Below are 24,574 nucleotides of genomic sequence, written 5' to 3'. Positions count from 1 at the left end.
GTTTTCTAAATGTCATCTGAAAACATACAGTTGCTAACATTATATGACTGCACTGCATTAAATGTCACCTAAACAGTCCAGAGTTCTAGAGAGCAGCAATACGCTCACCTACCTTCAGATTCTGAAAATTAAGCTAATGTCTCCTAATCCAGACCATCAGACATTTGACTGAGCAGGAAAAACACTTTTTAAAATGGCCTAATCTCTATGAATAAGGAAGAATATAACAGATAACACATGAATTTTCAGCATAATACAAGCACACCAGTGAGAATGCATAGTGAAAAAGGTGAGAGGAAAAGGAAAGAGGTGACACAGCCATCCTCACCCCTTACAAATGTAGACGAATTTATCATCTAACTTCATTTATCAGCTTTAAGAAATGGCCTGACCAAGAAAGAATGCCTTTGAAAGGTTGTTTCTCTGCTTGTGTGCTTAAAAAAATTTCAAACAAACAGACCACCACACTAATAAAATAAACAGATCAATTTATATCCTCAGATAAAGCACACCAGAATCATTAACATACACCCAATAATTACATCAGTCAGCAGTTCCAGGCACAAATTAACTTCTCTTTGATTGCAGAAAAAAATACTTTCCATGTCCTTTGTCACCAAGTCACACACATTAAACAATGAGCCCATATTTTCCTTGGTCTTTTTTTTGCTGCCAACATCCCTATAGAAGCCTTTCTTGTTGCGTTTCACATCCTTCACCAGACACAACTGCCAGCTGAGCTCCAGCTTTTGCATTCATTCATCATACAGAGGCAATGTCTCCATGTTAATCTTGGGCAGCCCATCCCTGTTCCCACCTTCTGTTCACTTGCATTTTGCTTTCCAGTTCACAGAGGTGTTGACCATTCAACCATACTGGCCTCCTGCCACATCTGCTCAACATCTCTTACCTTGATGAGGACCGCATTGCCCTTGTTTACACCTGCATTACAATTTCCCACTTTGTACACTAGTTTCAGGCTTCTCTTTTTTGCATTCAGCATCTCACATCCCAAACTCCTTCTCTCCATTCTCTCTTCAACTTTTGTGTCTTCGTATGCTTCCAGGCTAAAGCATACAATTTCCAACAAGTTTTATCTTGGTACTTTTCCTTACACTACATAATGAATGGCATTCTTAAACATATCTAAAAACAATTACCATTACAATCAAGTCTCTCTAAGTCAGGATTGTAATAAATATTTTGAAGGCAAAAAAGAGGCATGAGGAAAGGCATCAACAAAGGATAAAAGCAAACGCTAACAGACACCAGTAGAGCAGGAGGTTGTCACTGTGGAAGAAATATTTTATACTGTCTTTTTTATGCTTACTTTTCAAAATAGGATCACCCTAAATGAAATCCTATGAAATCCTGAATTCAGGAAGTCTATCACCTTAGATGCCAAAAAATCCTTAATGTTTGCTACAGAAGAGAAGAAATTGAAGAGTTACCTAGAGGAAATACTTGGCACTCATCTACCTGTAACACTTGATCCAGAAAACATATAAGTGAAAATGTATAATCACATGAAACAAATTACAGCCTACTTTCAAAATTTTCCAGAAGACACGTATCTCATCAGCAGTCTTTATTACATAGGAAAGAAAAGAAACCTGAAGAAAACAGGGCTACTGTTGCACACATCGGACAACTGAGTAGTTTTGTGGATAGTGATATATCAGTATGTTAGTATCTATTTATTAATGGTATTTTATACTATTTTATCTGATTCAAGACTATGCTTTCAGTTTTTACTTCACTGCAGTATTGAGATCAAATATAAGAAGGTATTTTACAAATACTTATACTCCAGAGATAGCTATTTAGGTTCTATTTACCCAAAAGGAAATACAAAGATTTCCTATACAAAGTTAGTACCAGCTTCCTGCATATTTAAATGAAAGATGGGGCACAAGACAGTAGAAATTATTCTTTCTTAAGACTTTGAACTTAATGATTAATCTGTATCTTCTATGTTCAGTCTTACAGTACTAAATAAAATCTTGAAATAGGAGAGTAATATAAAGCAACCAGTTCAGAATCCATTCACAGCCTACTACACACACACACAGATGCCCCAAAGGCTCTATTGTGAACTGGCCTTTTTTCCCCCACCCTTTTTTTTTTTTAATTCTAAGCGAAAAAAAAATAAAGTGATCAGAGGAATGGAGAAGGAGCTACAAGAACTCAGCCTGTTTTTCCCAGCAAAAATAACTTCAAATGGATACTATTTCCCTCAAGATGCAAATCAAGGATATGAACAGCAAAAGGGAACAGAGCTATTTATGGTAGAACCAATGCTGGCACACAGTGAAATGAATACGAATCATCTGAGAATAAATCTATGCTATAAAATCCAACAAACAAAAGGAAGAGCAGCAAAGTCTGAAAGATCTTCCGATAAGAACTAACATATCTCACAAACGTACTATTTCAGGGGAGGGCATCTGACTGATCTCCAAAATGGACTGACATAATCACTGGCCAATCAGATTCAATATACTAAAAGTGCTCCTCCAGTTGTGCTTGGATCAGGCACTACATTGTGATTTAAGAGCTCTCCTAGGTCCTTATCAGGGAAAAGAAAAATAACCTACCTTAAATCCTCATCACTTCTTTTTAAAGCAGTGTAAAAGAAACAAGTAGCTTCAAAGCTCATTCACAATTTAATATAAGTATTAAGAGCAAAATGTATCTCACAAGAATTTTCAAATTAATTTCAAAGCACAAACCACTTCTTTTTAAAAACATGTCTGAAAGAAGAAAAAGAATTGCAGGAAGGCATACTCACCACTTTCCATCTTTCTTTGACCAATATTCCCACACTGAGGATGTCAGGCTGATCCCCTCCTCCACTCATTGCAACCTCCTGAGGCAACGGAGCAGCTATGCAAAGTCTGCGTCAGAAGAAACCATCCAGATCCCAGGAATGGCTTCCATTTAACCAGTCACTGCAGAAGCAGAGCACAATAATGGATCTCAGTGATTAACAGAGTAAGAAGAAATACAGCAAAAGTTGTGTTTCTCACCCAGCACCTTAACTAGTTTTTGTATCCCATAGTGACTAATGTTGAAATTTTAGTCAAACAGTTTCCAGTACAGAAAAAAATTCAAGGATATCCTTCCTTAATTTTTTTAGCCTGCTCTCTCTCCAATCTCCAATACCAATCTCAAGATGGAACTAATGAACTTAAACATTTTGAGAGGTATATTCCACAAGCAGTTTCAAATTGCTGCAAGGCATAATTACATTTAAACTTAATTTTAATAATCCCTTTTAAAATCTAATTAATAACTGACTAAATAATTGTTTAATTAATTAATAGTAATATATAACAACCTTAAAATAATATTAACCAAAAATTACAATGTTAAAAATAGATACTTAAATTTCAGTTGCATTGCATACAGACTACTTCACATTTTACAATGTGTTTCACACAGCTAGGATTACTTATGATTAAATACATCTAAAGTACAATTATGTCAAGCTATAAACAGCTGTCTTTGGTAAGGAAAAAACCCCGTCTATGATAATTTGGACAGTTTATTTTTTTAATTTTCTGGTTTTAGCAATCATTGCTAAATTGGATTATAGATAGCATTATAAAAAATTGTACTTTGGAGATTAATATATCCATAATGGCTCCCATCAGCAACTACTACAACCAATTAAAAGCTTATTTCAATTCTTTGAGCTTTTCTAGAATTGTGCTTATTGTTACACTGGTGTAATTATACAAGTGTAACTCTTTGTAAAAATGCTCTTATCCTAAGACAATACTCTTCAAAAAGTGTATTTGCTTTAGGTTATTTCTATTGCTTTCAAAATAGCATAAACTGCAAGTGAATAATGCTTTTCCCTGAATCAACACAAAAACGGTATGCAAAACTGGTAAAACCATTCTGATTTAAATCAGCTATGGCCCTCCATGTGGCTAAATGCCAAGTTTACTACTGGGACTAAATTATGTTTTTTAAGAAACACTCTACTGCTTAAACAACCTGGCTTTTTAAGACAAACCTTTGTTTGACACAACAGTAACTGTGGGTTTTTTCATGCTCTTTCATATTTCTTTTTCATACTGTATTTATGCCTTTTTGCTTCAATTGTACATTATGACAGTTGAACCAACTCCAAATAACAGAGACCCCTCTGGAGAAATATTAATCTGGATTAGTTGAGGATCTAAATTTACACCCAATGAGAGTGGATTACATGCCTGTAAAGGAGTGCTCATTCAGAATACACAGCCTAAATTGGTTTAATTCTAACAAATGAAGGGAAACCAAATTAAGATTGTGTGTTTTGAGTAACAGCATCCATCCTGCAATTTAATCAGGTTGAACTAAACCAATTCAAATCCTACTGGTGATAGTAAATTCTCCCCTGCAGATAAACTCAAAATTCTAAATAGAACTAGAGCCATTTATGTGAACCCCTTTAACATTACTAACCACTGACTGTAATTACTGTCCTTTCTAACAGAATTATCATAACACAGTCAGGAACTAAGACAAAATGAAAAGGCACTAATGAAGGGGAAAAGGTCTATTTCCAAATTACATGCTTAAAGCACATATAGTGGTTTTTCCACTAACTCAAATGTTTGGTTCTTTTGCCACCACCTGCCAGTTACACCAAAGCAAGGGTTGGTCTTCACAAATGAACTGTTCACTTCTGTACTGGGACTTCAAGAGGGTTTATTTTTTCCTGATATTTCCTTAAAACAAGTAATGGAGACACTATTCATCTCACCAGAGCAAAATCTAAAATTGCAAGTAAGATTTTTGATGAAGCTTTCAAACGTGAGCAAAATTCATCACCTGTAGGAAAAGTAGATGCTTTATTAAATCGAAGATATGACAGTTCAGAGTTTTTTGTTATTACTGCTATCAGCCTTGACCTGATTCCCGATTTGATACTTAACTTTTTTTTTTTTTTTTAATACATTTGAAGTTACAATTTATAGTCAGACCTCTGACAAGTATTTCTGAGCGCTATTCATTCATGGATTCTTGAGTGTACTGAGAGAGCATCATCAACCAGCCCAGAGTGCAAAGGTACAACACATACATACAAAGAACCTGTATTTTAAGAATTGTCATAGAAGAAGTCTATTACTGTATGTAACATCTGCATGGCCAGAGTAACAAAATTTTTATGTACACAATTTCTCAATCCTATTCTAATACACTAATTTCTTGTTACATCTCTTGTCATCCTAGATCATTAAAAAGCAACAATGTCTATTCTATATCATCACTAACAGGTATTCAAAACAATAAAACATCAGGACCCATTGAACTGTCATGCATGGGAAGCAAAAGTTCTCTCCTGAGCCCCTGAAGACAAGGTGCTAAGCTCCTCCTGAAGCTTAACAATCAACTGCAAGCATTACAAACATGTTGAAGTCAATTTGAAGAATCCTGGTTTTTTTCAAGACTTCAAGTAAAGTAGAAGGAGGATTCAGTGACAAATTTCAAGGCCAGAAGGTTTGAAATCAGTCCAAACCTTTATCTGATCAGGTCGTTTCAAAACTTCAACCTCTTTCAGTGAATTAGCACACACTAATACGTAAGACTCCAAATGTTCTTCACGGCTAACATGTTCCAGTATGTTCCTTCCCTTACAATAAGCACAACTTGCTTTGTTTCAAGATTTAATATGTTTAATTTTAACTTTTTACCACAGGACTTGGTTACAGTTTTGGTAACCAAATTCCATTTCCAGTAATTTCACCTCATTTAAACATCTAAACATATTTTTTTAACCTCTTGTCAATTAATACATTTCGCTTTAAGCCTTCCTTCATAACCATGGGTCTTTTATATGATCCTCCTTCAAAACCCCTCTCCCTGCTCCACATTCTTCTTGTGGTATGGACAGCAACTCTGAGTTAGATATCCACACTGAATTACACTCTATCATACCAATTCCTAATATGGAGAAAAGATTTTTTTATTATTTCTTCATGGTAGAAGTCTGATTTCCCTAATTCAAGTCTGAAACTGCTTTACACTTTTGTTAAACCACAACTTTATCAGATGCTTATACACCTCCATCCTTACACTCAGGCATTGCTACAAGAATATGGTTTCTAAAGACCTTATTCACAATCTGATCTAGACAGAGTTTCATTGCTCTGATGTGTTCTCTAATGGCCTTAATACTGTATAATCTGCAAATCTGTTAATTATTGATGTACTGCAGTGGATAAATATCTTTATATTCCTTACCTAATAACAGATAATGTGTATTCTAGTAGGTTCAATTTAGATTACAGTCACCTTCCCCAAATTTATACGGAACAAAAGGACATTATTAGAGAGGACTACATTTGGAGGACTTTTGGACAGACATAAATATGCATTCTTTGGAGGTGGTTCTCAGGTCAAGCTTGAAACTGAAATTTCTCTGAATTTGGAAGGATTTGAACTCAGACTGTTTGGCCCATTCCAAATTTCACAGATGAATTAAGGACTCATAAAGCAAATACAGTTGCATTTGTATTACTGAAATACATTGTTTTCAGCATAGCTCTTTAACAGCCTACAATGCTGTTAACAATTTTAAAAAGCTCCAGCATGTTCTGTATTCCACTGAAGCAGATGAATAATTAATGACACACAGTTAAGGTGCAAGCTTTCCCTTACTCATTCAGCAGATGAATCCCTTAGCAGTGCAGTTTTATAGGTGGCAGTAAGGCTATTTTCAGCACCATGAACACTTCTTTGTAATTCTCCTAAAAAAGTAACAGCCATTCTAATTGCAATATATCTCATAAAATTCTGTATTCATTAACTCATCAGTTTTCTTTTCAGATCAGTTTATCACTACAGAGGAACTTTTCAAGATAACTGAACTACCACAATTAAAGACAATTAGCCCTCTGTCAAATTTATTTCCAGATGACAGGTCATGGAGTAACTAGGACAACACAATGAGGATAGACTGTTCCATAACATAAGCCTTTGCTGGGAACTGATCACAGGATAAAATAAGAACAGGTAAAGGAGCATTAATGCTAATATCCAGAATACCGTACAAACAGCATCCATTATTTAAAATCCTTCTATCCACTTAACTGATTTTAACTACAAATCAGCCCCACAAATGACTTCTTCAATTTACCCCATTCAAGCACACTAAGAGATTATATAGTATTAAAAAACAACAGAGCAAAATTTCCCAAAACAAAAAGGCAATCCTTTCATGTAATTTGTGCGCACGTACATAATTCCCTTAGAGATAGCCCAAATGGAAGCCAATCTCTGCTTGCCAGCCTTTACAGATGCTTAAATTCAGATCTAAGGTTGAGAAAGTAGCACAGACAATTTTGGCTGAATGGAGGTACTGTAAGCTCCAGGACAAAGCAAGTGAGCACAGAAGATTATTTCTGTTCCATAGAAAGGAATGCATGTCCTGTTGCCTCCACTATGGAATAGTATCAACTTTTTACTATTAGGAACTCTCTAAGCATGTTAGGAGCTCTATCTGCCTGCCTGCAGCTCATTTGAAAAACTAGAAAATTAGCTGGAAACTACCTAAGATGGTTTCCATTTCTGTATTTTCTACTTTTGACCTGAACTTAATGAACAAAGAAAATTTTAAAAGGCCAGCATAAAGAGAAAATCAGAGCAGGAAATGTTCAAAGATCCTAATTTCACCACATTCATGGTAAAGTCCACTGTCTTAGAAAGGCTAAGAACATATTCAAATCATTAATTCTAGGGATAGAAATTATTTAAGTGCATTTATTCAAACATCCAAACTAGAAAGCTATCCTACACTTAAACCTGAATATTTTCTAAATACATCTATTAAAACCTGGTGTTTGGAAAATCATCATTCTCCACATCAATGAGAAAACTGAATTTAAGACCTCAACTTAAATTTCCAACTGTACTGGTTGTGAAGAAAATCTTTTTTAAAATTCAACACAGAAGTAATGTCATTTTAGGTTTTCCTTTCTCAAGCGCTTGGGTGCCAAAAATACTCATCACCACTTGCAGACTCCAGGTGTGAAAAGCTCCCAACTGTTTTGTGTGCTACTGCCAAAGAGTCTATATTTCCTTCTGGCAAATTCTGCAGTTGTTATTACAAAGGTGGTGATATTTTCTCAGTTTGAAGACAGAGTTAAAAATACAACATTTAGTTTCAAATCCTATTTTAAAAAGACATATATTTCAAGCTACTACACTATTTTCAGTTTGCAAGAGAATTCAGTACCAAAATATGACAAAAACCCAAGTAAAGCAAAGTTTGACAAAGGAGTGTATTATCTTTTACTAAACCAACTAACACATGTAGCAAAACCACACAAGTTTTAGGCACACAAAACCCTCTTCAAGTCCAAAATAGAATTTACAACTTGAAAATTAAATTGGACTTAAAAGCATTTGCAATGAAGTAAAGTTCAATGTTTCTTAATCAGACTAAACTGAGATAAAGGGTACCCTATACCTTGCCATAGAGAAAGGACAGCATCTGTATATGCATGACAGAGAGAGATTATATGGTTGTGGCACCTATCAGAAACACAGAATGTAGTTTATTACCTATAGAAAACCAGAAAATTTTGGTTAGGGAGAATTAGAATGAGTCATAAATCAAAGACCCTAATTAATCCATGACATTTTTGCCATGGTATTTTTCACATGCATGAGTTAATTTCCTAATTTGATCTGTCACACTATAGTACAAAGACTTATGTCAGAAAAAGAGAAAGAATGGAAGTCAGCTGCAGGGAAAGGCTGGACAACTGTGTTGCTTTCAACTCAAACCAGTTGTTGAACTTCAAACTCAGGTGCAGAGCCTTTAATACTAATGTGGAAACCTAACCCTTGGGAGAAGTTAAATTCATGCCAAATAACACTGTATTATTCTCAATTTTTTCCACAACTCAGAGAGAGTTCCAAATCAAAAAGAGGATTGTGAAGCCCTACTAACTACTCAAAAATTAGTTTTAAAACCCTAAAAGTGTCACTTGTTTAAAAAAAAAAATGGCTGTATTTCTGTGTCTTAGATTCACTGTTGTGAATACCACTGCTGTGGTATTGACAACAAACCTAAATGGATCTAGAAGCATGGATTTTTGCTATAAAAATTTGTTTTACTTGTCAAGTCTTCATCAAAGAAGCATGAAAATGGAAAGTCAGATCTGCAATTACCTTAATTATACAAGGTTTTACAATAATAATTTTTCAAGATCCTCGGAAAATTTTCATTGTAGGAAACTGGTAGTGAAGTGTGGTTTTCAACAAAGACAGCTTGAAGTCAAACAATTAAGATATTTCAAACAGTGGCACAGTGCTGTAATATCAAACTACTTATAGTCTGGATTTATCAGCAAAATTTAAATCTTTGCTTCCAGTTTTTTGAAATGTCGGAATAGTCACTTATCCTCTTACCCAGAATATTAACAGCTCATCATCAATGTCACTAACTTTATATACCAGGAATAGCATAAATTGATCTTTTAAGATGCTCCAAACTATTGACCTCTCCACTAGTACTATCTATTATTTCATAAATCCATTTTCTCAGTAAAGAAAAACATAAATGTCCAACGCATGCGTACAACACACAACTACAGGAGACAGGAAAGCAAGCAATATACTGCTCTGAAGAACTTTTCCAAAGCCTACGAAACTTTTTGCAGCAGATATGCAGCAATTTACAGAGGAGAAGAGCTGCTGCTATGGACTGTGCAAGAATGATGCAAGGGCATATATACAGCGAAATGCTTAACCCAAAGAAGTAAAGTTCAGGCAAACTCTAATTACAAGTGGGAATAACACTTAACTTCTTTTAAAGTACAAGAAAATTGGCAGAGAAACTTTGAAGAGACATTCAGCTAGATGGCATGTGAATAGCAAAATGTTGTCTGCACTGACAGCATTCAAGTGATCAACAGGGCTGCCAGCAGCACAGAAGCAGCCCAGCTGGCAGCCACACGACTGCATGCACAGCATTGTGCTCAGGCTGCAGCACCAGCAATGAAGCCACCTGGACCTCATGAACAAAACCTGAAAATTCTCTTGATATATCAGCTAAAGCACATCACAAAAACATGGTGAGTGAGGCCTAACAGCTTGCTAAGGAGAACAGGAAAAAGAACAGAGGAAAAGATCTTTTTTCAGTCTGTAATGTCTCATCTCTTAGCATCCTTATTTTCAGGGCACGTAACTAAATCTGCTGCAGCATTGTGATAAAGAGAGGGCACTGGCTGTGCATACATAGGTAATTCCATCTCCTTAAATACAGTAGCTCTTCTTTTTGCTAATGTGTGAAATGAGGACAGCAACTACTACACCAAGCAGGATGACTCCTAGCTGACAGGAAGATGGAACATGAGCGAGTCCACATAGGGCAGGACATCTACCAAACTCTGACAGGCCTCCTCAATGAGGGGAACGTACACCCATCCTGCCACACAGCACAGCAATCCCTGAAAGAGTTAAGGAGGAAAGACACACCATCAACATTACAGTTTATGCAGGAAATACCTCAGCTGTTCAAGGAGGGTTGTACTTTCCAGCAGCAGATCAAGAGCACTAAAAAAGTCAGGCACAAAGAGAAGATGAAAAACCACAGAGACATTCATGCTAAGACCAAATCAGCAGTGATGTCAACACTCCTAGCACCTGTGGGTAGGATACAGCCACATAAGTGGGTCCTTATGAACTGCCAAATGACAGGAGAGGTGGGAAATGGCTTGGTGCCTGGCTCTGGTGAAGGAAGGTGGCACTAAGGCAGGTGAATAAACATATGATACGCTGCCAGCAGGGCAGTTACTACGAGTTACTACTTTATGTTCAGTTTGGCACAGCAGTAGAGAGAGGCTCTGTACAGTGCCAGGAAGTCTCTCTTGTTCACAGAATATTCCACAATGATCACATGGGCTCAGGCAACATCAAATCTACAAGTACAATACAAAACAACAAAGGAGATGGGTATCTCATCTAAGACTGCCTAACCAGTTTGTCCCTAAAAAATACTGGTGCTGGAAACTACAAAGGTACAGGAGCTCCAGTCAACAATGTGGCTTAGTCAGAGTATGCTCTGGTTTTATAGCTGCAGCTCAAGATGGCTTCAAGCAACAGCGACTGAAATTTGAGCTCCTAATCCAAGATCCTTCAAGGGTAGAAATGGAAGACAGGTATTAGAGAACCAAAAGGGAACTTTGGCAAAGGCATTTCAAGTTGGGACAAATCCAGAAATATCAACTTAATTTGCAGGAGGAAAAAATTAGGTTAGGCAGTAGAAAAGCAGATAGCATGGACAGCTAATCAGAAGAGGAGACAGGCTGCATTAGACCAAAGATCCACCTAGTCCAATCTTCTGTTCCTGACTATTGCCAGCAGCTGGTATCTAAGGAAAAATGCAAGGGCACACAAAGCATATGATCACACATGCCAGAATATTTTCTGGGGATATAGCAAGCAGGGACACAAAACAAAGCCAAAGCCGGCATTTAAGATTTTTTGTCTCCAAGTTCATCAGAACTTTTCTGAACCATGAAAACTTTACCACCCGTAACACTCTACTGTAAGCAAACTGTAACCTAATTCCATGCTGTGGGAAGCACATCTTTGTTTCCATTTGTCTTCTGCTAGTTACATTTGAGGTTCATTAACCCCTGTACAGGAAGGCAGTGTACAGTTGCTCCCTGTTCACCTTTCAGTCCTACACAGGGAATACACCACTACCATGTGCCCTCTCATTTAGCTCTTCAACTGTTTGATCTTTTGCTGATTTTGATCACCACATGTGTCCTTTTTCCAGTTCTACAACATCCCCTCTGAGATGTGGAGGGGATGCATTGTTAGCAAGCACTAATCTGCTATTTTCACAGAACCTGCAAGACCACATTCAAAAGAAGTAAGTTCTGTAAATTTTTTAATTATTTATCCTATGTGAACTGCTTTATGATAATTTTCATTCATTATGACCTCAGAGTAGCAAGGTCTTTCTCCAGTTCTTCCATCTTCATATTTGCTAATTGTAATACCCTTCTATCACCAGACTGTGTAATTTCAGTATTTGCATCTTGTCTAGATCATCTGTAAATATACAGTACAGCACAGAGAGCTACCCTTTTTAGGCTGATGAGCTATCATTTATTAAGATCAATATTTTCACTCAGGTTCCATTAAAAAAATATTTTTGCACTAAGTGTTCACATATAGAAAACCTGACTCATGATCTTCCATCTGGATCATTAACAGCTCTGCTTTCAAATTTGGAATGGATTCCTTGGGTATGTAAACACAATGCTCCTTTAAAAGAAGGAGTCAGACTGGATAGGACCTTGAACAACCTGGCAACCATGGCAGGGGATGGATCTAGATGATCTTTAAAGTCCCAATCTAAACCATTAAAGGGACAACTGAGAGGAACTGCTGGGTGACTTCATGGTACTGTATAACCAGGAGATAAAATGGTAAATGAGGTTCTATGTATGTACATGTAAAATTATGTTTATCAGAAAAATAATCCTAACTGATCATTAAACATATGAGAAACTATTAGAAATCAAGAATAGGATCTTGTTATTATGACATACATGAAAAAAAAAAAGATGGCAACTCAATGCTAAATAGCAGTCAAAAAAAAAAGTTAGGAATTCAGACAAAGCAGATGACAACATGAAGATCATGTATATATCCATGGTTCACTAATACCTTGAGTATTGTATACAATTCTAGCCCTTCCTACCTCAAAAAAAATGTTCAGAAAATAAGAAAATAGAACAAGATAGTCAGGGATACAGACTAATTTCCACATTAAGTAATGACTTACAATTTTTTCCAAGGGATGATGGAAGTAGAGAGGGGTACTTGACAGCAGTCTACAAAACCATTAGGAGATAGAAAGGTTGGCTAGGAATCAGCTATTTATGATGTCATTTAATAAAGGAACCAAAAAAAAAAAATCAAAATAGGTCAGCAGGAGCCAGACTCAGAACAAACTAATCTGTGCAACTTCTTGCCAAAGGATACTGTGAATGCTAAAAGTTTACAATGGTTGAAGTGGGCAACAGTCAACTACATGAAAAAGAAAATTTCTGTGGGTTACTGAAAATACATTTTAAGTATATTCAGTGCAGAAAGTCCCTTACTAAAAAATGGAAAAGAACTAGAGGAAAATATAATTTATATTACCTGTGGTTTTGTACTTATCCTTAGACATCTTTCCAAAAATAACTTGTTAGTGGTTATTGAAAAAAAGGACAAGAATTCCCATAATTTTGTTGACACTAGATAAAATGTTCACAATTCTTAACATTCTTTTCACTTTTCTAAATAGTTTTGGTTGGATATTCCTCAACATAATTTCATAAGGAATCTCTGAATTTTAACTAAATTCTAATATTTTCTACCTTTCCCATAGAAAACACATTAGAGGCAAATCCTGACTACATCCAATACCATGGAGGCTTTCTTTGTTCTGGATTAAAGCATTTTTTCCCCTAATTACGTTCAGCATATATACACCTATTTTTGATATGGCACTACTTACATACAAGAAAGAATTATATAAAGATTTCTACATTGTTTGCTAGAGAAGTGATCACACACTTTTAGCGACACAGAACTTCCTTCCCCAAGGGGAAGGGCTTTTACCACATCATTAAATATTTAAAACCATACAAGACCCTACAGCAATGCAGAAAAAACGCAGAGCAAAAGTATGCTTTTTAATCCATTTGTTGGTCACTATCAGTTGTCAAGGCTGACAAAAGGACAATCTGTTTCCTGGAAATTTTTGTTGAGCTGGTAGCTGGTGATGGGAACAAAAGAAGAGATTCAAGTTTCAGGTGCATTTTCAGAAGTTTTAAGTGTTGATGCTCCAGTATTGAATTGGAAAAAGTGTTTTAATTTGCTTCCAATCCAATAGCTTTGCTTCACTCTGGCAGCTAGTAAGTAAGATTTCAATAACCACTAACAATTGTTCAGTAATAATTTTAAAGCTGAAAAATCAAAAAAAGTATGTGAGAGGCTTACATCTCACTTTTAAGAGAAAAAAGCACTCATGGATAGAGCAATAGTCATGCTCTCAAAATATTAAAATAGTTCAATCAACTAGTTAGAGCTTTTCTTTTTTGTTTGTGTGTGAACTAAAATTGCCATGCATATGGTGATGCTGTAAGAAATGAAGCAAGCTTATCAAACATGCCAAAAGATTTAAAAAAACACAATTCATGGAAATTACTTCCTGTCACCATGTTTAGCCTAAAACATACAATTCACACACATGAAGCCTAAATAAATAAACTAATCCTCTATTTTTGCCTTTAATATATCTACAGCTGCCTCCTTCAGGTTCCATTACTTACTAGTTCCGACTCTCTGCTCTAGCCTTTTGACTTCACGCTACACGGAATAGAAACCATGTCAAGAAATTCCAGCTCTTGCCTGAGAGTCATGGAGGCTGCACAGCAGAAGGGCATCCAAAGCTCACCAGAAAGGGCCTGAGGAAAAGAAATTAAATGGGAAAAGGAGAGAAGGAGGAAGGTGCTAGTATTCAAGGACCTTTGTGCTTCTCTCACGTTTCTTGTTTCTACTTCCTCATAATTGCTGAGGTGACCATCAACGAGCTTCTGCTCTGTTCAAGATTCCCAGGTATAACTGCATCAAAGCAAAAATTAGCTCAGGGAATCAGAAACATAGTATTTTTTATAATACTGCTATGGTAACATACTTTGTTAAAAAGAATATGACAACACACTTTTTAATACATAGCTATATTTATACATTACATGTATATGTGTTTTTACTATATACACATATGTTTACATTATTCACATATCTATTCCATGTACATTACATATACATATACTTTTTATAGAAATGCAGAACTTTGTATCAATGAGGATTCATGTCTTCAACCATAACTACTTACAAAAAATGGCAGCAAATTTGGCAATGTAGCTACATAGAGATTCAAATGAATACAGCCTAACACTAAATGGGCATGATATTTTTAAAAGTGAATTACTAAAGTAATGGGAGAGGGGTATGCTTAATAATAATTTAAATCAGTGCTATTACTAATCATCTTTAAAGTATATAAAAAAATAAATGAGTGGTGTGGACAAATAGACAGGACACAGGAATTTGTGGGTCATAGAGGAAAAAAGGAAACCAATACCTGCAATAAGCTGGAAGTTGTTTATAGACGTTAAGTGTTACTCCCTAGATTCATCTTCGGAGGCTGTTTATTGGATTCTCTTGAGGTGTTTTGTAAAAATTGTTAAGCTGCAGGTAGAATAATGTTTTAGCCTTTTATACACTGTCTGAAAGTTCACCATAATGCACAGTGATTGCTTATAGAAGTGCACTGGAAAAGGCTTATATCCCTTGCTCACGGATGGTATAGCTGCATTTGGTGTAATTTTGACAGCAAACAATTTGGTCCTGATGACGAGTTTAGCATGACTGGAGATGTCAAAAAGCCAGAAGCTGTGGCTCTGGGAAAACTTAAACAGCAGAGGTTTTTCTCTGGTATAAGTAGCAAAGGCATATAGATTATCCGTGCATGTCCCAGGATACAGTGACATGGGAAGACGAGACGCTCCTGTCAGTGGCAGCCCTCTCCAAGTGCCGAAGCAGTTAAGCGCTTGCCTGCTGCCTGGGCGGCTGCCGGCAGCACGGGCACCCTAGGCTCGGGCGCTCAGCACCCTGGCCAGCTCCGGCCGGGCAGCGCCCCGGGCCCCGCCGCCACGACGCTGCGTCTTCCAGTCCATCATAAATATTAGTGAGATGCTACCAGGTCAGGCAGCTTGAGACGGATGCATTTGAATAACTTGTATCTTAATAGGAATTTTCAAGGAGATCTCTGATTTAAAGATTCCTGAAACATAGAACACTCCAGCAGATAACTGATGTTAACGTTTGGAAAGGATAAATGAAACTACTTTGGTAACTATGGGCCATCCGCTCGATACCAATTCCAGTCCAATAAGGGAACCTGACTATTAAAGAATTAAAGGAAGACACTATAACTACAGCCATTCAACTAAGTTTCCCTTCCTATCAAACTAACTTTTTACTATGGCATTACAAGTTTGGCCTATAAGGATAATAGTTATGATGGCACTTACACTTCTGTAAGACATCTAAGTTTATATCACATAGTACAGTCTCTTTTTAAGAAACTAAAAATGCCAGAAAATAAATAGATCCTATACTAAATAATAGGTCCCAAAATATAACTGTCAGTTGACTGAACAAGTATCTAATTACTCCCATAGGAATCCATTTCTTACTTAATACTGAAACATTTTTTACTCAGGAAAGAATTATGAAGTTTGTAGAGAGATCAGGAAGTGGTAAAGGACAAATGGCATCAACTGGTTAAACAGACAGCAATCAAACTACACATGAGTCAGCTTAGATAAAAGAAGACATTATCCATCAAGGAGCAAAGAATAAATGGAAACATCACCTACCATGATGTAGCAATCAGTTACTTCTGATATATGCATTTGCTGGAGTATTAAAGTTATGACAACTATGGATGAAGAGGCAAATAAATACTAAGAGAGACCATAATACCTCTATTTCCTCAATGGAGGATTGATGCTAGAACATTATATTCAGTTCTGGTGTTCGTATTTCATGAAAAGACCTTTTTTAAAAACAAACAAAAAAAATACAGAAAACCAAAATATTAGAACACTGGATAGTATGTATGTGAAAATTATGAAGCTCAGTTCCTTCACATTATCTAATAAAAATTGCTTTAGTCTAGGAAATTGCAAAAGATCTTCATTCTGACACACAAATCATACAACTAAAAGGTTGAATCTTTAGATTCCTTAAACCACAAAAATATCTCCAAGATCTTTAATTTGCATTAATAAAGATACTCTACTAACAGAATACTTCATTAACTCTTTCAGTGGATTCCTTATCACTGACAATTCTTAAAAGACCAAACAATGATTTTCTACACTATATGCTCTTACTTGACTACAGCTAGCACACGTAATTCAGGGAAGTCCTAGGGAAGCTGGTTTTACACACAAAGTTAGCCTCAATAATCACAATTCCCTTGGTCTTCACACAGTTAGACTGAGATAAGTGATGAGGGTTTTGTCTTTGAAAGTCAATTATACAAGGGTATTTCATTATGAAAATACAATTATCCTAGGCACATTTAGTTTGCTGGGACTGTCTTAAGTTCACAAAAAACATTACTGGGATCAGTTGAAAATATAAAACATGGCAGAATGATGAGGCATAAAAATCAGTAAGTTTATGTATTACAAACACTGGGGTCAAGAGACTCTCAAAAATTGTAAGAATTTCCTACATATTAGAAGAGCAAAGAGTGCAAGATCAGATTTTAACTATCTTCCAAATAAATGTACAATTATTCCTAAAAACAAAAGAGTAAAGTTTCTCAGAAACCCTTACAGGCTTTCATTTTATCCCTTACTTAAATAATACAAAGCATTGCATAACAGTGTTAGATGTTTTAAGAAATACTGGCTGTACGTAAATAAAGACATTCAATTCCAAATCTCTCCAAACTAAAGTCCAGGCTACAAAAATAATCCTGATTTTATTGTTGACCTATAACCTCATATATTTGTATATTTTGAATGTTTGAACACTTGATCTATACGAATAGTTTGTCTAAAACCAGAAGTTTTACTTCAGACTGACTGAGAGCAGATTTAATTTTGTAGATATGGAAACAGTTACACATGACACCATAATAGCAAAATGTAAAAACTCTACACTGGTAACAGTATTCTCTATAAGTTCTTGAATTTACATGAAAGAAATACAGTTCTATCAACACAAATGGTTAAGTATTTTCTTTTTTTTTTTTTTAATACACCAACAGTCATTAAATTTGCTTCGAGCATATTCAGTTTTAAACTGTGGTGAGATACTTCTGCATTTTGAAATTATTATTTAAATGACTAATTTCTACTCTATAAGAGCATAATGTAAATACACAATCATATGGCAAGCAGGATTATGAGATTTCTACTGAGAAACAGGAAACATTCAATGATATGGGTGAAATATGTGTACATAGTGTACATTTTTTAGTAATACCAGAAGCTAGAACAGAAATAATACAGTTAAGAGTAGTAATAACTACATTATTATTTATTAAGACCAAGATTCAGCTTTTACATGTTTCAGAGCAAGGAATATAAGAGCACATTATAATATGTCAACACCAAATATGAGCAACAGCTACTCATATGTTAGCCACAGTCCTGATTTAGACCATAAATCAATTCTGTTCAAACTTTTACTCCAGGAAAAAGATATACTTCAGTGAGCTATTACATGTTGATGCAGGGCTTCACAACAGAACTGAAGTATTAACTGCCAGTTCCAACAAGCCAGACAAAGTACAGCTGCTCCCTGATTAGGAGGGGAAAACTGACTGATCAAGGAAAGATACGTAGAGAAGCACTGCCACATGACTGAGGTATCCTAGGCTCAAAACTAATGAAATATATCAGACCAACAGGAAGAAATGTCCTCCTTGAAATTAGCATCCTGTCCAAATTTCCTTCAAATCAACAGAGAAGAAAGTGCACCATCACCTCAAAGCAGCTTCTCATGTAAAATGTTCCTCTTTCTCTTGTGTCCTCCCTGAACTGACAATAGGCAGGAAGACCTGCCAGCTGAGCACCCAGGCTACAGTAAAAGAAAGGATCTGGTTATGACTATCTGAGCTACACATTCAGGGTGAAGTTGCACATAACAGCATGACCTAGCAAGAGTTATAAACCTGTATCAGCCAAAAAGCAATACAAACAACTCCCTTTTTACAATCATTCTCTGCCAAGTTAACAAGTTGACTCAGTGTAGCTCAGAGATCAATGGGCACTAGAAAAGGCCCAGGCAGAGAACATCATTTTCCACTTAAAAACAGCAGCCAACTGTTAGACTGGTTTAACAATAATGTGCAATTTCATCTGCAGGAGCTAACATGTGAAAAACATTCTTATATCTATGTACATCTACAAATAAATAACAACTATCACCAGACAGTCAATAATGGAGCTTCTTTCCTTCACACATCTGCTTTACTGTGGGAAGGTCATGGTTTGCTCCCCAGCTTCAGCATCAATTTCTTAGTTCTTGACAGGTCAAGACAAGAACTGACTGGGTTAGCTAGCATGTAGCTCCCACAAGACCAAACAATACTTTCCTCATACTAATCTATCCTGTGATTCTTTCAAGATTTTCTCTAACCAGATGAACTGTTCAACAGGTTTCCTCACTGGATACGCTGTCTTGCTCAAAATTGTAAAACTGTAATTTCACCCAAAATCATCATGATTACTACAACAATCAATAGAGCTTAACAAAACAGCACTTAAACTTCACACAGAAAAAGAATAGTGATCCAATGTGAATTCCTCTCCTTCAACTCTCAGAGTACCAAATGACAATTTGTTCCAGGATGACTTGACTTAGGGAATTATACTTTGATTTTATTTATAGACAACTGGAAATGGAAAATCAAAGCATCACGTATGAACAGGGCATTCAATTCAATCCAACTGGAGAAACAGCACAGTCATTCTTCATCTGATACATTTTCTATCAGTTGATAATGCCCATTCTAGATCTATTTAACTCAAGATGCTGACAAATGGAAAGATGAGAAAATAATTATTTCAAGGCAACATATAACTCAAGAATACAAATACATTCTAAAAAGTCACCAGTTTGATGCTGAAAAGTATATTCTATTTACAGATCACTGCCTCCCTTTTTTTTAATTCTTCAACACTGCAAAGCTAGAGTCATACTTCATTTTCTCAGAAGTCACACTGCTTGCCACAAGTGGAATTTGAAGCATTACTATGGCAACAAGTAAACTTGACAGCTACAAGACATATCCTGCTGACACACCATGTAACAAAGCAATCTAATTTTTACTATGTTGAACAACATTATATCAAATAAGTGTTGCTAAAACCCCCACAAAACATTAGTATCCTGAGACAGAGCATGACAGAAGCAACAAATACTATCTACGAATTATCTGGGAAGTGACAGAGAGCAGAACGAACCCCCTTTCAGAATCAATAAGCAGGTGTTGACTGGAGACAATTCCAAATTACTGAAAAGACACAAGCTCTGAAAGGCAAGATCTCTCCTAACTGCAGATGAGTCTACTGGAACAATTTTTGTGTCATTTCAGGTGTGAGAGAAGTGTATCAAAAACATAATAGAATTATTTCTATATAAACAGACCACGATGACACAAAACCTGATCGTTTACGTTTTTCCGCATGTGAGCTCCACACAGTAACCTATCCCTGCAACAAGTAACAAAGCTCTTTGCAACACCTAGATAGAAAAATATGGCTAGGTATCAAAGAGGCTTGATATCCTTTACCAGCTCTCAAAGCAAGTTCAGCATATTTTACCCTTCCTTCATACATCAGACAGCTTTGTACTGGAAAGAAAATTACTCTCCTCACCAATGCCATCAGTGATCTGGCAAACTTCATCCATGAAAGAGGCCTTGAATTCTTCCAACTACTACTTGCCCTGAAATGCAAGGCTAAGCAACACACACACATTTCTCCAAAAGGAAGAATTAGTGGATAGAGTTCCTCATCAGTGTAATTCTCAATAATTGACTAATCTCTTCAGACAAAAAGCAACAGCATGAAATAACATTTGAGTGATGTAATTCTGTGATGACAAGTTCTCAAACACAGGACAAGAACCACAGAAAAACATGCCTGAACATAACAATGAAAATATTTTAAAATTTTTAACAAAACAGTTTTGTTAAAAACACTCAAGACTTCTTCAGTTTCTCAATTTGCCCTCCTTTCCTCACTCCTCTCCAATTAAACTTTCCCTTCTCCCCAAAAAACTTCTCAAGTTTTCAATGATTCATCTCCATTAATTGAAAAATAATTTTGAAAAACAACTGATCAAATGTTACGACTTGTACAACATCTCAAAAATGGGAAGAGAATTCTCAAGCAGATCAAGAGGTGAAGTGCCAGAAAGCCAGATTTTATTGCTTGAATTTTCCACTACTTGGGTTTCAAGACTAGTGACCTATAAGCTAATACAGAGAAAGACTATGAATTTAAACTGCTAAGAATGGCACCTCGATTTCATGAGCAGCTTAAAAAAAAAACTCCGAGTTACTAGGTTCCCTCAAAAGCACGCTACTAAATGTCTAGCACTGAAGCAAGGAGAGGGAAGTATTCCAACTCCAAAATTTTAATAAATAAAGTTGTAAAGAATAAGTAAAAAACTACATTATATTTTCAAAGAAGTTATTTTGAAAGAACATACAAGATATAGTTACTAAAAGCCACATTATAAAGTATTCAATATTTCTAATGAAAAGAGGGAAGTCAACTTTTATTCTGCCACTGCATGACAGAGAATACAATACGAGCATTAAAGCACTCTACTAGTGCGTGGAAAGCAGAAAAATGAAACTGCTCCATTTAGTTGTTCTCTCTTATCCAACTGAAATAGTTTTTATTTCCTCTTCTAAAAATTAACATGTTCAATTCCCACTTAAGTACCCTAGATACTATAAACAGGGGAAAAAAAAAAAAGACAAGTAAAAGATTTGAACAAGTTTCTCTCACACCGATCATGAACAAGAAGTTGAGTTCATGACAAGCAGTTTTTAAACACATGTGACCTGTAGCTCTTGAATTCCTTAGGATACCCCTTGTATTTAGGCAATTTTGCATGTTTTAATTCTCACCCACCAATACCAATACTTTAACAATTGGCCCATCAGGCTGATTTACTAGATCCACAGCACAACATGCTGCTCTGTGAGATTACTCAAAGGAAGCTCACGTTTCTTGAGGTGAGAGTGTTTTCACGGAACAAGGGAGGAAGGACAGTGGCTGGTCCATGCACAACAACGCATCCCTGTAAAACCACAATGAATCCTGGTGTCTTGTACTGAAAAGGCAGCTGTTTCTCCTCCCCTCTAGCCTAACACAAAGGCTTTGTGTAGTGCTTCCCAGAGAAAAAGGAAGAGACAAGGCAAGACATAGGAATACACAGAAACTGTCAATCTCCTTTGTAAAGTACCAATTCATTCCCAATAGATAAACAAGCCCTCACTGAAACAGAAAACACGGCAGTATATTAATATACCATACACTGCAACTTCACACACTGAGCAGATGCTTAACCTTCTGTACACAAATATCTAGCACTGCTAGAAACTGATCGTTTAGAAGCCAGTTTTGAACAAGGAAAAGCCCACTCATATCTCTCTTCTGTCATACTCAAAAATCTTCTTGATATACTCAGCCACATTGAGAAAAGCCTCTCTGGAATTTGTGATGTTAGAAGTACCAGAGCCTGCAGTATGCAGCAGCAGTAAAGTGACTACTCTAAACATAAGCAACGTCACAATATTCCAGTCGCCCAATTTGTTCTTCTCATTCTAACCTCATCCTTCCCAAACAGGAAGCTTAAAAAGATGCTGAGCTTCAAGTAAATAATGGTACATCAGGAATATATTAGAGACGAACAAAGTATTTGTTAGGGATAATTGGTTCCATCTTCACATTTTTTAAACTACATCTTGATGCACTGTTTTCAAAATAACTTTTGACAAATGACTACACATACTACTGCAGTATAATTTTTCTATATATCATTTCATTGACAGGCCAAACAAATGTTAACAAATATACCTCTGGTTTAACAAGTTAAGAAAGTTTTACTACTTTGTTAAACATAATTCACACTGTAAAGCAAATGAATCATCATCAAGAAAGTGTACTGGACAATATTAACACAAAATAAAAAATGTTGGGTATCTTTGTACCATGAATTCATATAACTAAGACTTCAAAAGACAAAATCAAACAAGAGCAGCAAAATAAGCCCTAACCTTTTATTTTCTCAGATACAACAGCTAAAATGAACTAACATACCTACAAGCATAGCTAGCATGTGTTCAACAGAGGCATGGCATTTACTACACAGAATGCATTCTAAAAATCTACTCATTTTTTCCAGAACCACAACACGGAAACTAACCACATGCTTTGAGGCTAACAAGATACTTAAATAAATAGAGTACAATTTATTTTAATGCTCTCAACATTCCTGCAATATAGTTTACTAATTTAGAATGTTTAAGCTGAAATTAAACTGGTTCTGCACATAGTGTCTAACTAAGAATGCCACTACAACCTACTTTATAACTCATTTTCTATAGCCCTTTCCAGCGTAATTATAAATATGGTCGAAGGTTCTCAAAAGGCTGTGGTATCCTCCGGGGTCATTCCTTTGTGTCCATTCCCCCCCGCCCCCACGATCATACATCAATATTATTATTTGCACTCCCATCCCCACACACTAGCAGTTGTTTCCAACTGCTCTGGCTCACACCAGAGGTTACAAACCTCGTAGCGAGCTTTGTCCTCTCATTGCATTTGCTCTAGAGTGACAACAGAAGCCTAAGGATGCTGCTGCAGCTCCAGACATCATCAGTTGACTTGGGAACAAGGTGCTGCCCCACTTCCTCTTTGTAAAGCTAAAAGTACGTGCAATAACGTATTTTTAACGCCGTTCCACACGCAGCTCGTACGGTCCCCCTGACCGCCGTGGTGTGCGCACCCGCGGCCTAGCCAGGCATATCTGTATGCAAGGATCGATGCAAGTGCCGCTAATGGCTCCAGCACTTAGAGCGCCAGGCGACAGACAGCTCGCTTCCCATCCAGCCGTGCCCACACAGCAGCCGTCACACGCATGCCACAACCCAGAGCTGGAAATACAGACGCAGCTATTTTAAAACGGAGATCTTTCGCCGTCAGAACACGTAAATTTCTGTACCATTTGCCTTCTTGCAGCAAGTGGGAGGGACAAAAAAAAAAATCTCGTGCCTATCAATTTGAGTTCTCCGTGGAGGCCGGGGCAGCGGTGACTGCTGCTGGAGCCCGCCAGACCTACCGACCTTAACTCCACGGACGGGATCGCCCCGTCCTGCCCCACTGGAATAAGCCCTTCTCGGGGCAGGCAGCGGCCCCTGGAGCTTCCGCGCCCGGCAAACTCCCTCTCCCGCGGGGACAGAAACCACGACGCGGCTTCCACGCAGCAGCCGCTGGGGCCGGGCCGGCAGCCGCCAGAGCCCGCGGGCCGCACCCCGCCGAGGCGGCCGGAGCGCCCCCGGGGACGGGGCGCGGGGTAACGGCGGCGGCCGCGGCGCAGCACCACGAATCCTCACCTGGAACGGGGCCGAGGCGGCGGCTCCTCGGGGCGGCGCGGCGAGTCCCTGCGGCGCCCCCGGCCCCACAGGGGATGGTGTGCGCGGCGCGGGGCGGGGGCTACAGCGGCGCCCCCCGGCCCAGCCTCCGCCCCATGGCGTGCGCCGCGGTCTCTATGGCGACTGCAGAGCCGGGCCGGCCCGAGGGGAGGGGTAACGGCAGCGCGTAGGCGGAGGGCGCTCAGCGGGTCACGGGGCGGCTCGCAGCGCTCCCCACGGGGGTTGAACCCCTCGCCGCGGCCGCCGCCATCCCTGCGGCAGTGCCGGCCGGAGCCCGGCCGCGCTCACCCGCGCCGC

General features: G+C 37.5%; 1 protein-coding gene across 2 annotated transcripts in view; it reads right to left on the bottom strand.

Annotated features, from left to right (window-relative positions):
- The window catches only part of TTBK2 (tau tubulin kinase 2), an 85,392-nt gene extending 60,818 nt beyond the window's left edge, over nucleotides 1–24,574 (bottom strand). For both annotated transcript variants that reach the window (XM_032111533.1, XM_032111534.1), the window contains exons 1-2: nucleotides 24,239–24,574; nucleotides 2,792–2,951 (exon numbers count right to left, since the gene is read on the bottom strand). In XM_032111533.1, the coding sequence (XP_031967424.1) occupies nucleotides 2,792–2,860 (69 nt within the window). In that variant the 5' untranslated portion in view covers nucleotides 2,861–2,951; nucleotides 24,239–24,574. The remainder of the gene's footprint in view (nucleotides 1–2,791; nucleotides 2,952–24,238) is intronic.

The sequence above is a fragment of the Corvus moneduloides genome, chromosome 6, assembly GCF_009650955.1.
Source record: "Corvus moneduloides isolate bCorMon1 chromosome 6, bCorMon1.pri, whole genome shotgun sequence".
Classification (NCBI taxonomy): Eukaryota; Metazoa; Chordata; class Aves; order Passeriformes; family Corvidae; genus Corvus; species Corvus moneduloides.
The sequence above is the reverse complement of the archived record's forward strand: the minus strand, read 5'-3'. Positions and strand labels throughout refer to the sequence as shown.